Source organism: Nicotiana tabacum, chromosome 12 (genome assembly GCF_000715075.1).
Source record: "Nicotiana tabacum cultivar K326 chromosome 12, ASM71507v2, whole genome shotgun sequence".
Classification (NCBI taxonomy): Eukaryota; Viridiplantae; Streptophyta; class Magnoliopsida; order Solanales; family Solanaceae; genus Nicotiana; species Nicotiana tabacum.
The window spans coordinates 638,795-652,876 of record NC_134091.1 but is presented as its reverse complement, the minus strand read 5'-3'; the positions used below and the strand labels follow the sequence as shown (position 1 = coordinate 652,876).

The 14,082-nt window shown below is 37.0% G+C and overlaps 1 protein-coding gene across 2 annotated transcripts; it reads right to left on the bottom strand.

Moving 5' to 3' along the window:
• Positions 1–1,242: 1,242 nt before the first annotated feature.
• LOC107815838 (uncharacterized) lies at positions 1,243–13,779 on the bottom strand. 2 transcript variants are annotated; one of them, XR_012697146.1, is made up of 14 exons: positions 13,364–13,779; positions 12,026–12,987; positions 11,775–11,929; positions 11,649–11,688; positions 10,521–10,573; positions 8,785–8,830; positions 7,838–7,927; positions 6,159–6,260; positions 5,995–6,046; positions 5,685–5,757; positions 3,663–3,729; positions 3,530–3,580; positions 2,327–2,939; positions 1,243–1,670 (listed from the first exon to the last, which is right to left on the bottom strand). XR_012697146.1 is itself a non-coding variant. In XM_016641477.2 (14 exons), exons 2-14 carry the CDS (start codon positions 12,977–12,979, stop codon positions 1,575–1,577), a joined length of 1,872 nt encoding a protein of 623 aa, XP_016496963.1. In that variant the 5' UTR covers positions 12,980–12,987; positions 13,364–13,779; the 3' UTR covers positions 1,243–1,574. The 2 variants fall into 2 exon arrangements, 1 of the variants encoding a protein (XP_016496963.1); XM_016641477.2 differs by having other exon boundaries at positions 2,327–2,419.
• Between the last annotated feature and the right edge of the window lie 303 nt (positions 13,780–14,082).

Genomic DNA, 14,082 nt, shown 5'->3' with positions numbered 1-14,082 from the left:
AGTTGTCATAATCACAATGAAGCTCCTTGCTTTTTGGTCTTCAGTGTATATCCTTTAAAGAAGGCCTAGGTGGCGATTATTACACCACATAACAAATTTACTTGTTAGAACTTATATACATCAATAAGTTTTCTTGTAACTGTACATCTTTTTAGTTAAGAAGAAAGAGGTAGTTAGTTCCCTATAATTGTTTCTAGAAAATGACCCCAACCTTCGTGAACTTTGTGTGATAAAGTTAGATTATTTTTGCTTTTAGTATCTTTTAATGATTTTTATAAGTACTCCACTTAATCCTATGAATTGTCGGTAAAATAAGGAATATGACTACAAGGAACAAAAGGAGAATAAAGAACATGCATAAAGTATAGTTGAGGTCAATGCTAAAAAATAAGAAATGGCTGTTATTGGTAAAATTGTATTTAGTACTATAGAAATATTTGGAGCACAAGTTTATCGGAACGAAAAACCCGAGAAATCCCAATATTAAAAAACCCGACTTTTGTTGGTTTGGTTTGATCTATAGATTTAAAAACCCGATACAATTGGTTTGATTTAGTAATTGTAAAATCCGAACCAACCCGACCTATGTACACCCGACCTTACGTATAATAAAGTAAAATTCCTGCACAATTTAAGACATGTATTTATTAATTATCACCAAAGGAACACTGCTTTAGTTGTGCAACGACTTTATTATGTGATAAACTAAGATACTTATTAAGGGGACGTTTGGTTGGAAAGAAGTTATTTTAGGATTAATTATCTCGGGATTAATTATTTCGAATTAGTTATTCCACCTTTTCATGGGGATAAAAAAACACTACAATCCTAGAATAATAAATTTCGGGATTAGTTGTACCGTACTTTTCTACCAACAAAACATGGGATAAACTCTTCTTAAATTTATTGCTTGGATTAATTATTCCTTATCCCTTATACCAAACGAGCACTAAAGAATTAATTATGTGCCCTGTGGATGTGTTGCAGTCTGACAGCGAAACTGGGTTAAACTAAGAGGGAGAGCACTAAGAATTTATCAACTCAAATGTCCAACGAACTAAGACGGAAGGACCAATTTATCTCGGTTTCATTTCAATGTTTTTCCCCAAGGTTGTTTGGTGAATAGAGGGGAAGAGTTGAATGACATTTTATCTACATTAGCATGCCGTCATTTGGTTCTTTTTAATCCAAGACAAAGGTGATAACAAATAAGTTGCCTCAAGTCAGGCTTGACATATCAGATAGACACTGATAAATGCTAACTAGAAAATGAATTAGTATCGACATTAGCATCAGAACAACAAACAAATCCTAGCTATTCCAGTCATAAATTACCCCAATCCCAGAGTAAAAAATGTGTTACAGGGCGGCTTGATGTGCCTCCTTTGCTGTCAGGGCCAGTTTTGACCCACAGAGCGTCAACAACTAATTTTGATTAAACTAAACATACACAACTCCGACAATCTAAGGCCTAGCATTCACAATGTGACGACTCAGCAACATTCGTCAACTACCAGCATCCATGCTTTGTCAGGTTCAGCTAAATGTTCAAGACTTCCTCGAGTCGTAAAATTTCACTGTGCAAATGGTACACGAACAAAGAGCCGTCCATGAAGACTTACAACAGCAGAAGTCTGGAGTGGATCGATTCTAGCAGGTAGGCTTACTACCTGAGAAAACCAACCCAAGTCATAAAAAAGAACACTTGGCAGTACAAGTATTTACATGTCAATGAATAATTCAGATTCACAAGACCAATACTATTTTAACTGGCCTATATCAATATATAGCAACTGAACAACCAGAATAATTTCAGGATAACGGAGATCAGAAGGGCTATTTCCAGTAATACTTAGATGAAAAATCATACTTCATCCACCTAGAGATCTGACAGCCACTGACTTCAAAGATAAACAGAAAATGTACCTACTGTTACTATTGCTCCCATGCCAATAAAAAGGATTAGTAAAATTAAAAAAGATTACTCTTGCAGTGAACATGACACTCACACAGTAAGATAGATGGGAGGTTAGTTTTCAGTTTATGAATTGGAATTTCATTTAGCTTATTTGTGCTCCCAGAATAAATAAATAGCTCTCCTATCGATGAAACATTTGAGACTCCATTCAAAGAAATATTAATTGAGAAACTTGAACACGGGAAAATTTCCCATCTTCTCATGGCACTAAGCACACTAGATTCTCTTTTCCTAGAAAACCATCAGTTCCAGCACATGCAACATATGACGCAAAAGCATGATAGATATAGATCGTGGATCACTGAATGCCTCTGTTAAAGTCAACATTAATAAAATAGCAAAATGTACCTTTTTGAAGGCGGTAATACCCCAAGGGTTGTCAAGTTGCTCTGGCTGACCAGTTATGACCAGACGGCCAGCAGGATCAGACTGAACCCGCACCTGGTCACACAATAAATAAGGAATGAAAACTTTTAGATCATTATCAACTAGAATCTAATAATGACTCAGATCAATCAATAGCCGCTCATTATTATGTCCTTGGAACGTAACATGTAAACAGAGGGAAAATGAAATACACTGTAACAAGATTATTCAGCCCAATTCTAAATTGAAAAAGGGAAGCAATAGTAGATTACCATATCCCAAATTAACATCTTAAACCTGTCAAAGTTTGAATAGTTTAGTGAAATTAAAGCTAAAATTGCATTAGCCATATATTATATTCCAACCATATATTATATTCCACAAATTGCCTGGTGCAAAACCAAAAATTTCTTATAGTAAAGTCACCAACTTCAATGAAACCTTGAAAATATCTCTCTTTAATTTCTTTCACTGTTGAACAACTGCATAACGTGAAATGAGGGTCTTATCAAGCAATAATATGTAAGTAACTTCCCTGCTCCTTTGCTTAATCCATCCCTTGATGCAATCGGGTAAAACAGAAACAGCTCTACGCCTACAAAAACCAAGCCTCTGATTCTCATATACAAAAACCAAAGCCCAAAAAATGGAAGAAAAAGAGCCCAATGGGATTTATTAGGTGAAGGGCTTGAGGATGATGTGCACATGATGTGAAAAGATTTGGTCACAAATGAGTCTTCTTTTTGTGTAGCATAGAGTCAAAGTACACAGGCTACCGTTTTGTTCAGGACCTAATTCCTTCCCAAAATTAAGCTATTCTCCTCCCCTGAGTTTTATCAGTTTAAGAAGTTGTGTCACCCTTATAACTAAACGGAGCTTGCAATGAAGGTCTAGCACACATATTAGTCAGAAGCATAGGTCTAGCATGCATTCCTTACAAATTAGGAATTCATTTTAAGTTGTTCCGACTGACATGGGGTTTCCATCAAAAGAGATGGTATTCAATCTAATCCTGAGATTCATATGTTTTAAAAAACTATCATAAAGCTGACATTTGTACACTTTTACTTGATCCCCCACCCCCCACCCCCACCCAAAAAAAAAAAGATGACATTTGTACACAATAAAACATAACAAAAGAGTGAAATGTACTTGAAGAAAACACGGGGCACAAGAGGTACATACCTCCTCTCTCAAAAGCCCAGGCACCAAAGCATAGACTTCAAAGCAATCTTTCTGTTTGCGAAGGATCCTTACGAGTCAATGGGAGAGAGTACATGCATAAACTAGAAATACTTGGAATCTGAGTGGAACTTACTGTTTCTCGCACATTGATTTTTACCCAATCAGCTGGAGGTCCCAAATCAACAACTGTTGTGACCAGCCTGGCAAATGAAATTAATTTAGTTTCAAAACAGAACAAGAGGACAGAGGAAAAGAAATGGCAGAGCAGTACTGCTCAATCAACAGCATAATCCATTTACAACCCACTTTTCCAAGAAAAGAAATAGGAGCATATTATTCATATGCCACAGGAAGCATAGTCAATTTTGAGACAGCAAGCACCATGCTGATTGTAAGGTTGAGTTGATCTTTACAGTAAGTGAAGCTTAGTGTAAAGTACAAATTGTTTAAGAGAAACTTCATAATATAAGACATCATCAGTCATGAATAAGCTCCCTAACACCATGACCAATAGAAGAAAGTCAAGAAACGAGCAGTGCTTGGATTACAATTTGTGAGATAACATGGAGATGGCGAGTGCTAACATGATATTCACCTTAGCTAGACAACTTCTCAGGAGGAAGCAGACAAGGGGTAGACAAACGATGCTAAGTCTTATAGGATTTATCTTAAGCCTTAAAAAGAATGCTGCTATGTTCGAGAATCATTCACTCCCTGCAGGAGAACACAGTACCCTCTTTCTGATTCATTCAGTCAATGTTGAAAATAACTCAAACCAAACCTTCCAATAGAGCTTTTCTTTTTTCAAAATAAAACAAGCCATATCATCAGTCAGGTATTGTGACTTCGTTGATGGATAAGCTTTCTGTCAAGGTCATAATGAGAAAAAAGAGGAAATCATCTCTTAATAGGGTGTGAAAGCACTGAAGGGACAGTTTTGCAGTTCCATGGATTAACAGACCAATGTTAAGCATTTTCTTAAGCAAGCTCCTGGCAACAGCTTACTAAAGTCTAATGGTCAACTAAAAACTCAGAGACCCTTGCTTTTGCAGAAAGCTAAAAGTTGATAATTAACATGGTAGATCTTGGGAGAATACCTAGAAAATGGTTGAACCATCAAGGTGCGAACGTTAGATATGCACCACTGGTAGAGTCGGCAGAAAGCAGGTTGTCGGAATTAGTAGGGGTTTAGTATACAATGAAGAACTCTACAGGTACGCCTTTGCTAATTCTAGAGATTAGTGTGCTAGCAAGTTCCTGGCAGCAGCTTACTATAGTCTAACAGTTAACTAAAAAATCCGAGACCCTCGCTTTTGCAGAAAGCTAAAATTAGATAATTCACATGGTAGCTCTTGGGAGAATACCTAGAAAGTGCTCGAATCATCATGGTGCAAAAGTTAGATATGTACCACTTGTAGAGTCCGCAGAACGCAGGTTGCGGGAATTAATAGGGGTCTGGTATAAAATGAAGAATTCTACAGGTACGACTTTGCTAATTCTAGAGATTAGTGTGCTAGCAAGCAGTTTAAAGAGGGTTACTCCTTTAAGATGGGAGGACAACATTTTTGTATAATTTTCTCCACCTTGGTATTTCTCTTCCCTATGTACACCCCTATGATCTAGCCATGTTCTCACGCTTTTTTATCTGTCTATGACCCCACTAAAATAGAGAATTTGAGCATCCTTTAAGAGCAAAATAGAACAGATATTGGTTGTACAACTTAGGAAAGTAGGCCTGTCACCCATAACCTACGTAACTACAGTCCACAACCTAATATAACACTACAAAGATTGTATATAAATATACCAAACTACAAAATCAAATCTAAGAAGCCACTGATAATCAACTTTACCCATAAAAAGAACTATGTGGGATCGACACATCAGGTGCAACGATATGACAACTGAGCAAATCAAACACGTCCGGATGCTCCAAGGACAAAGTTGATAATTGAAATCTTTTACAACCCAAAAAATAATAAAAGAACATGCATGGAGATGAAACCAAGTAACCAACATATAGCAAATTGCAAATTATGGAGTTTGAGTAGCTACATCAAACTAAGATATTTAAACCAAGCGAGTTCCAACAAGATAAACTAATTTTGACTAAGAAAAATGTTAGATGAGAGGATCAACACAAATAGAACTTAACTGCTTAGATGTTTCAGTTCGTGCCGCTTTCGCAGGATTTTCCACTTCATTTGGTCTCTTGTGTTTAAGAGAACCTGAATGCAAATATAAGATCAGAATTATGTGACTTCCCAAAAAATGAATATCATCAGTTCTCTCATACTCCCTGTATCTGACAGATGCCTACAAGTAATATTATGTCCTTTATAGCCACTACCAGCCACGATATGCTGAATATGACACTTCAGAATGAAATATCATAACCAAAAACGAGCTACGCCAACAGAAATATGAAGGGTTAAGTTTGGTAAAGAAACCAGAAAGAACATTACCAATGCTTTTGAGATTCTTCTCACGCTTTGGCGTACTGTTGGCATTTTTGTCCTATCAGGAGATTCGTAACAAAATTACATATCAAGAGACATGGTCAAAGGTAAACATGAAGAAAAAATGTTTCTAAGAGTTCTATAATTTCAGCTACAATTGGCTCGCCAACCTCGCCACAACCAAGAAGACGTTGCTCATGCCATCCTTGCATAGCACGAGCAGCAGCATCTCTTCTCGCCCTGCCTGATCCAGGAGTTTGATAAGCATTTCCCTGCAGAATTACTCCAGATGGTTCACTTTATACATCAAAATATGCCTAACAGGGCCCACTGGTTTGATTAATACGGAGAAAGATAATATACATGAAACTATCTCTATCAAAACAGCTAAACAAAGCTATTCATACTGACTCATCAATGCTTTTTTTTTTGGGGGGGGGGGAGGGGGGGGGGTTGAAGCAGTCATCAAAAGTTGTGCAGAGCTCAAGACATCAAAACTAAAAAACGTCTTCATTCACAAATAGTTGTCCGAAGTTTCTAAAGAAAAAAAGTAGATAGCTATACCAAGAAAAAAAACCTATAAAAATTAGCATGAATGAGAATAAAGAATAGCTAGAGCATCTAGCAAGATACTCTTTCTCGGAATTTTTTTTATATCAGTAGATGTTCTTTCTAGAAAATTGGAAAACCAATAGTATTCAAGTTAGGATCACAAAAGCAACAAGATTTATTTTCGTAGAGGTCCCACGTTCTTACCTGGGAGTTCGACACTAAGCTGTGGAGCATGACTCAGTTGGGCCAAAAGGAATTTATATCTTAATAAGTTTTTAACTAATTATATATTGAATAATCTAACATGAACAGTCTATCATCCAACTATATATGACATACTTTATGCTCAGACAATAAGGCACATTCCAAGATATTGCACTGTCTATTGCCTCATTTAAAACCAGATTTATAGAAAAAGCATACATCTCTGACTTTGCATATTTGAAGCTAAGACACTAATGCCACTCCAAGGAATGTGTTCTCCAATCCCTTGTAGAACACAAGCCAAGACTTTTTAATGCTGATACTGCAATCTGTTATTCTCAGTTATCAATTAAAACAACCCGCAAGATTTATCTTTAAAATTAAAGGAGAAAAAAAAAAAAGGCAGGCTAGCAATCTCCTGTCAATGTTAAGTGTGTGAATCTTCAAGGGAAGACGTTCCGATATGCTTAACTTTTTAGTTTTTATTTCTGCATCCCCAACGACTCGGTAGGCTTGGTGGATATTTTTGATAACCTAGAGGTTGTGCATATTCGCTTGCCCTTTTGGAGTAAAATGGGTAACGCCAAGCAACTTAAATGAGGCCATTAGCAGTTCGAGAGGATAGAATGAAAAGGCAGCTCAAGGTCCTACGGAGTACAATCTGAATGTGCATGGCATGGACAGTGTAGAAAAATCAAACCTTAGATGTTTTGAAGGAAAAGCAGTAGCAGTTCTTGGATAAAATATAAACGTCCTCAGTTTTTGACTTGGTGTAATATGAAAAATATATCGTTGGGGTGCGGCCCTTCCCTGGACACTACGTGAACGCGAGTTGCTTTGTGCACCTAACTGCCCTTTTTAGAAACAGGTTGGGCCTTATGACTCCTTGCAATAGATAGAATCTCTAGTCATTCAGTCTTGTAAGATTTCAGTGCTTAAGTGATGCTGTTTTTTGCAATAGAGTCATTGCCAATTGAAACGCTAGTCAAAGTCAAAAATTCTTTCATGACTCAACAACCCTGCTTTCCTGGTAGATCAATTAGAAGGTGCACAGCTAGTACAAACGAGGAGCGGAATGTAAACACAAGCTTACCTCATTGTCAACACCTGCCTCAGGAAGAGCAGAAATAGGAAGTCGAAGCTTGCCACTTTGCGTCTTATGCCTTTCATATTCTAAAAGGGCCTATGATGCAGAAAGCATTGGATAAGAAAAGAAGGTATAGAAGGTAATTTATTTTTCTTTCTCAAAAAAAAAGGTATAGAAAGTGATAGAAAGAGATAAACAGTTATTCCAGATGACAAAACTAATAAAATTATAAATAAATAAAAAATCAAATATGCAGAGACAAGAAAAGATATTGTTCAATTAAACTTAAATATCCCATATTGGTTTAAAAAAGGCAAGACAATGCAGAATGGCTCCACATATGTTAGCGAGTGATTAAATTCCAAAGAAGCCAAAGGACATTGAGCTGCCTTCCCACAACCATGCCTAATGTCACACCAAAAATGTATAAATATCCTAATGTATTAAAAAGGCAAAGGAACCACAAAATAAAACTAGGAGTAATACCACATTATTCTCCATTTTCACTATCTTAGTTTGAGTAGGCATGCATCTTATCAGAAGTTTTACGTTTATACTGAAGACTAAAGTTAAGTGGATCCAAAATGAGATGAAAAGATTATCCTTAAGTTTGAAATCTTAAAAGAATAAAATCGAGTTCTTTGTAACTCTTGATGAAGTGTAATATTAACAATATTGCCATTTCTCGAAAAAAATATTAAAAATATTATGAGTAGTCAATACTAAAGGTTTCATTTAAAGAAGCTCCGAGAAGCAAGACAATATTGTGGTCAGAGGGAGCAACATTTATAGATCTCGGCGAAAAAATTATCACTGCTATCAAAGCTCCGGCGTCACAAACAAACATTGGAGATTATTTAATGTCCAAAAAAATCGCTTATCACAAGCTATGCAAAATGGACAACAATGGCAAAAATATGCTATTATCTATCAAAGGAACCTGGGTTTAATACCTTCTCATAGAAAATGCGGAATGTCCAGGACACAGTTGTGCAAGTCCTGAAAGAGAAGATAATCATATCCAAAAAGGAAAAAAAAATAAAAATTAGAGATACTACAATAAAAACTGGCAGAAGCTTCTGTTTTGTTCTCTCTTTAAGTTGACCGTCGATCAAGTAACTTCTTATCTTATTTGAGTATCAAAAGAGTTCTGGTCATTGCCACCTCTCAATTTATCCTTGTTAGCTCTCACTCATCTTTTTGGAGACATACAGACATCTATGGTCATTTACGAGGTCTAACTACATGGTGGCTTTAACATAATAACATCCCAACATCTCTAGAAGTTGAGAATCACTACAGGCTTAACAAATATTAGGCTTCAAGTGCCACAGGATTCCAGCACTGATACAGATCAGACACCACTCAAGAGGCACGCATATAGAGCTATTATACTCTTAATTAGACCACACCTATCATTGTCAAATAAGAACAAGAAGTGCTGTATTTAATCAAAAGAAGAACAAGTAGTGTTGTATTTTGGGTTTAATGAGTATTTTCCCCTTTTGGTATATTATATAATATATGTGTTTGCATGGTATCCTCACGTATCACAAGTTTCAAAATTTTCATATTCATGTTCCTCTGATGAAAGACCATAGTCTTTTTTTCTTATGAGGTACAAAAGAAGAGACCATTGTCCTTATCCAGACAACCTAGACTCTGTGATGAAGCAGAAGCTCAGTAACATTTTTTTTAACTTTGTTGAATGTTAATTCAAGTTGATGTCTTGGTCAATTAGAGGAAACCAATAAAAACTTAATCAATTGAGAAATCCTTAATGGTTCTTATCTTCCTGAAAAAGAACAAGAAAGCCAAAAGGCAAAACATCATTATGAATAAAAGTAAATAATTTAAAAGATGACTCTAGTTCTATTTATAAGTAAAAGAATCTAAGCACCCTGATTTTCAAATAATCTATGACTGTAATTCTTGAGTATTGAGTTAAAAGGGAATAAATAACATACAATTCTAAAAAAACATAAAATAAGTCCTAACAAGAAAATAACAAAAAAAGCTACCTAAAGTAAGACCTAACTATTAACCCAATCCCCTCAATAGACTGCCAGAGGACTTCAGCAACACTGACACTACAATAGCAGCACCAACAGTGACTGTACACAATTCTGTGTGAAATGCACCGCCCGCCCTCCAAATAAACAAACATATGGGCCCTCTATTCCAGCATTACTATGTGTTGGGCTGGTCCCAATTCTTGGCCTGAGTTCTATTTCTTTGCCCACAAGACCTGTCTTTATAAATTGCAAATCATTATTATTACTTTTTATACTTTAGCATCTATCCATATGGCGCATGAGTGCCGCTTCCTGAATTATACCTCATAAATAACTATGTTGCTCGGACTCTCCGAAAATATCGCCGGGTGCGTGTCGGATTCTCCAAAAGCAGTGTATTTTTGGAGAATCCGACACGGGTGCAGCAGTATTTTGGAGAGTCCGCGCAACATAGATAAATAATCCTCAGCCAAGTACCTTAAACTTTGGATGAAAATTTTTTATCTCACTCACAAACAAAAATCTAATGTATGATCATCAATGCCTTATCTCCATTTCATACACTAGGGAACTTGACACTTGAAAAGGTAGGGCCACATTCTTCATTGTAAGGGTGGACTATTCATGCTTTAAGTTCAACTCTCATAACGAAATAGGATTCATCAGAAGCTTACTTGGGGGGATTAAACGACTCGCCAACTTGCCGCCACAACTTGGATCCAGTCACCTAAAAATTAAATTAATTTAATACTAAACCATCAAAAATAGCATGATAATCCATTTCAAAACATGAAATTCATCTCTCAGCAGTACAAGATACGCACACAAATCAGCAATTAGTCATTCTAGCAGCAGAAGAAAAAATAAACAACTAGAACCTTTTCATTGAAACCAACTAACATATAAACAGTGTAATTTTAAGATTGAGCAACCCACCTCATGTAAAAGCTTAAACTGCTGGAAAGGGGACACTTTTGACCATTTATTTTAGGCTTACAGAACGGCCCCACATCCTGATTCTTTATCTTGGACTAGGCACATTGAATAATTTTTGTGATAGGTAGGTGGCAATGACTAGACCTTAGCACTCAACCTACTTTGATACCATGTAAAATTGTGTGAACCACCTCAAGCTAATGAGCTATCACAAGAAAGCAAGTTCAGTTGAAGGGTCCACCTTTTGTCAGAGGTGGAATTGTATTTGGAGTAAAAAAAGAAAGGCTTAAACTATCAAATAAGGGACAGTTTTATGTATTGAATATAGGTCTGCAAACAGCCCCCTACTATCAGCTGAACCAACAAACCCTTCACAAGGCTTACTAGACCTAAATGTCGGCTCACGACCCCTGGTCAGCGGAGGACTGGCTAGGAAGGTCCGTTCATTTTAGAAAATACTCCTCACTCTTTAGTAAATTAACCAAGTCGGATGGCATGAAGCCATCCAATTATGCTTCAAGCTAACTAAAGAAATTTCATTAAATAGCAATTGAGCTTCAGGAACATTTTAGCAGTGGATTGATTTGAAGGAACTAGAGAACACCAAAATCTGGAAGATAGATACAGGAAAAGAAAGCATGAATCGGGAAAGAACTAAGCACTTTGAATGGACATGAACCAGACAGCTCTTATGGAAAAAAGCTCCAGAGCAGAACTGAAGACAGAGAGGAGAAAAAGGAATTCATTTCCTGCTGCCATTTCAGCTCTTCTTCCCTTCTACTGTACAACATGCAGACAGAAATCTATAAACTCCTATAACACAAATACAAAATTGTCACGTGCAAGTGAAGAAGACAAAGACCTACCCGGTCATAGCCACCCAATCTGATCACAGATCTCCATAACCTATCAGCCAATATCATGGAAAGAATCTTATATGTACCTGAAGCAAAATGTAAGATATGCACAATCAAAAAACATTGAACACTTACTTTAGGCAATTAAGTTGATGCCCATAAAACTTAGGTGGTTTAAATTCCATCGCCCTCTCCCTGTAAAAACTTTCTAGTTCTATCATAAATGCTGCTTGGTCCTCGGGTGATCCATCACCACTCCAATCCTCATCTTCATCATCCTCATCCTCCATCTATAATTTACAAAGATTGTTGATCAATCTGGAAAGATGAAGTAATTGCCACAACATTTACAGATTAAACCTTTCCTCGAGTATTAGTGCACGTACCTTTGCTTCATCAAATATTTTATTTGATGCTTCCCCAGTATGCTGTCCAGCTTTTGCAGTGGCAGATTTCACCGGCAAATTTGGAGTTACTGGCTCTGGCATCTTTGCAGTAGCAGTATTCTTAACATCGTCTTTTGTCTCTGACACCTCATTCGATCTCGCATCACCATCAGTGATAACAGTTGCAGTATTGTCTTCCAGTTCCTTGTGTTCATCAACCATCATATCATCCCCATTTTGATGAACCTCTTCGATCGAGTTCTCAGCCTGAGGAAGTTCCTTCACCTCTTTTCCACTCCCATTTACTTCATTAGCAGGTAGCTCCTCATATACCTGCATGTTTACACATCCACTATCATGGTGAGTAGCATTTCCAATAGATTCTTCATTCTTCAAGGCCACATCTGCATCAAGATCGCCTTCTTTTTTATCAATTTCGTTTTCTCCTTCTGTTCGACCGGTAGCATTGTTTTGGTCTAGTGATTCTATTCCAGATCCGTTCTGGTCATCACCTACTGCAATGTCTTGAGTCTCTGGCTGGCTTATAGTGTCATTTTGTTTCGGTGTCTCACTTGCAGCATTCCTCTGGTCCTCCACCTTGCACTTGGCATCAAATTCCTCTACCACACCCTTTGAACCAGTCTGGCCCACTGCCTCATCATTAACATTGCTTTCACTTTCCACTATATTACTAGCGGTCTTCTGCTCTCCGTTCCCATTTTCAGCAAGCATTCGGCTCTTAGCCCCACTCTCAGAGTAGTTATTTTGATCTTGTGTCGCTGGTTTAGCACTGTCTTGGCAGTCCACCAATGACTCGGTGGACTGTTGGCCATCAACAGCAGACCCTTCAGGTTTCAGAGTGGAATTGAGTGTATTAGTTTCAGACTCAGCCATATTCTCAACATCTTGGGCATTCTTCTCGGCATCCTCCATCTCTACGTCACTCTTATCCATTCTGACAACTAATAGCATGCAGCATAGTATGTGTATCAAGAATTACATTCTAGCAATCAGCTCTAAAAACAAGTTCAAATAGCATATTCTACATAATACACCGAAATGGAAATAAAATGAAAAACGAACAAATGAATAAAAGAAAATGAACGACATGCCGGTTCCAAAACAAAACCCTAGTTTCGCCATATAAGATTTATGGGGAAAAAATTCAAAAGGCAAGAAAAAATATTTTGCTCGCTTCTTTTCAAGCATAAACAAGTGCCATCGATCAACACAGACGGAAAAGGTCAAAACTTGTCGCATAAATAAACAGAAAAAATAAAAAAATAAATCATTTCTATGGAAAAAAAAAAGGTGCAACGAAGGGAAGAAAACGCATACCTGGGTGAGGGTGGTGACGACCAGAACTCAAAAGAACCGGAATGAGCGTCTAGGGTTTGGTTTCCGTCGGAGATTAAGGAGAAATGTATTATCTATGGCGTATAAACCGCAATGGCCCAAAAAAGGAATTATAATTATAAATAAATAGTAATAAAAAGGAGTGGGAAGGGTATTTAAGAAGGGAATTGAAGTTTAACAAGGAAGGTAGTAGAGGTGGATTGTTTTGATACGACGAGACGATAGCTGAGTATTTGAATTTCTGTAAGTCTCAACACAACTCCGGGCTCCGAGGGAGAGAGACACACAGAGAGAGAGAGCCTCTGTTTCTGCGTTTTAGTAAGATTCAAACCAACGCCCAACGGGATTGGCTCAACCGCTTAACACCTAGACAATCACCATTTATCATTCCGACTATTATTACTTTCATAATCTTTTTGTATTTTTTTTAATACAGTCATGTTATTTATGTTAGTGCTGTATTTGTAAACTAATTCAATTCAAACCCGGAATTTACAGTGTTTCCTTAAGGAATTTAATCTCCTCCTAGTACCCAAGGTTATGGATTATTTCCTCCCAGGATACAACGAATTACACACTGGTATAGTAGTACTCAGAAAACAAAAAGTTCAGTAGTAAATCACACTTACTGTTGCTTTCTTTGAAGTTAAAACAATACAGAAGAAGGAGGAGAAACTCAGAAAATTGTATGAAAATTCTGA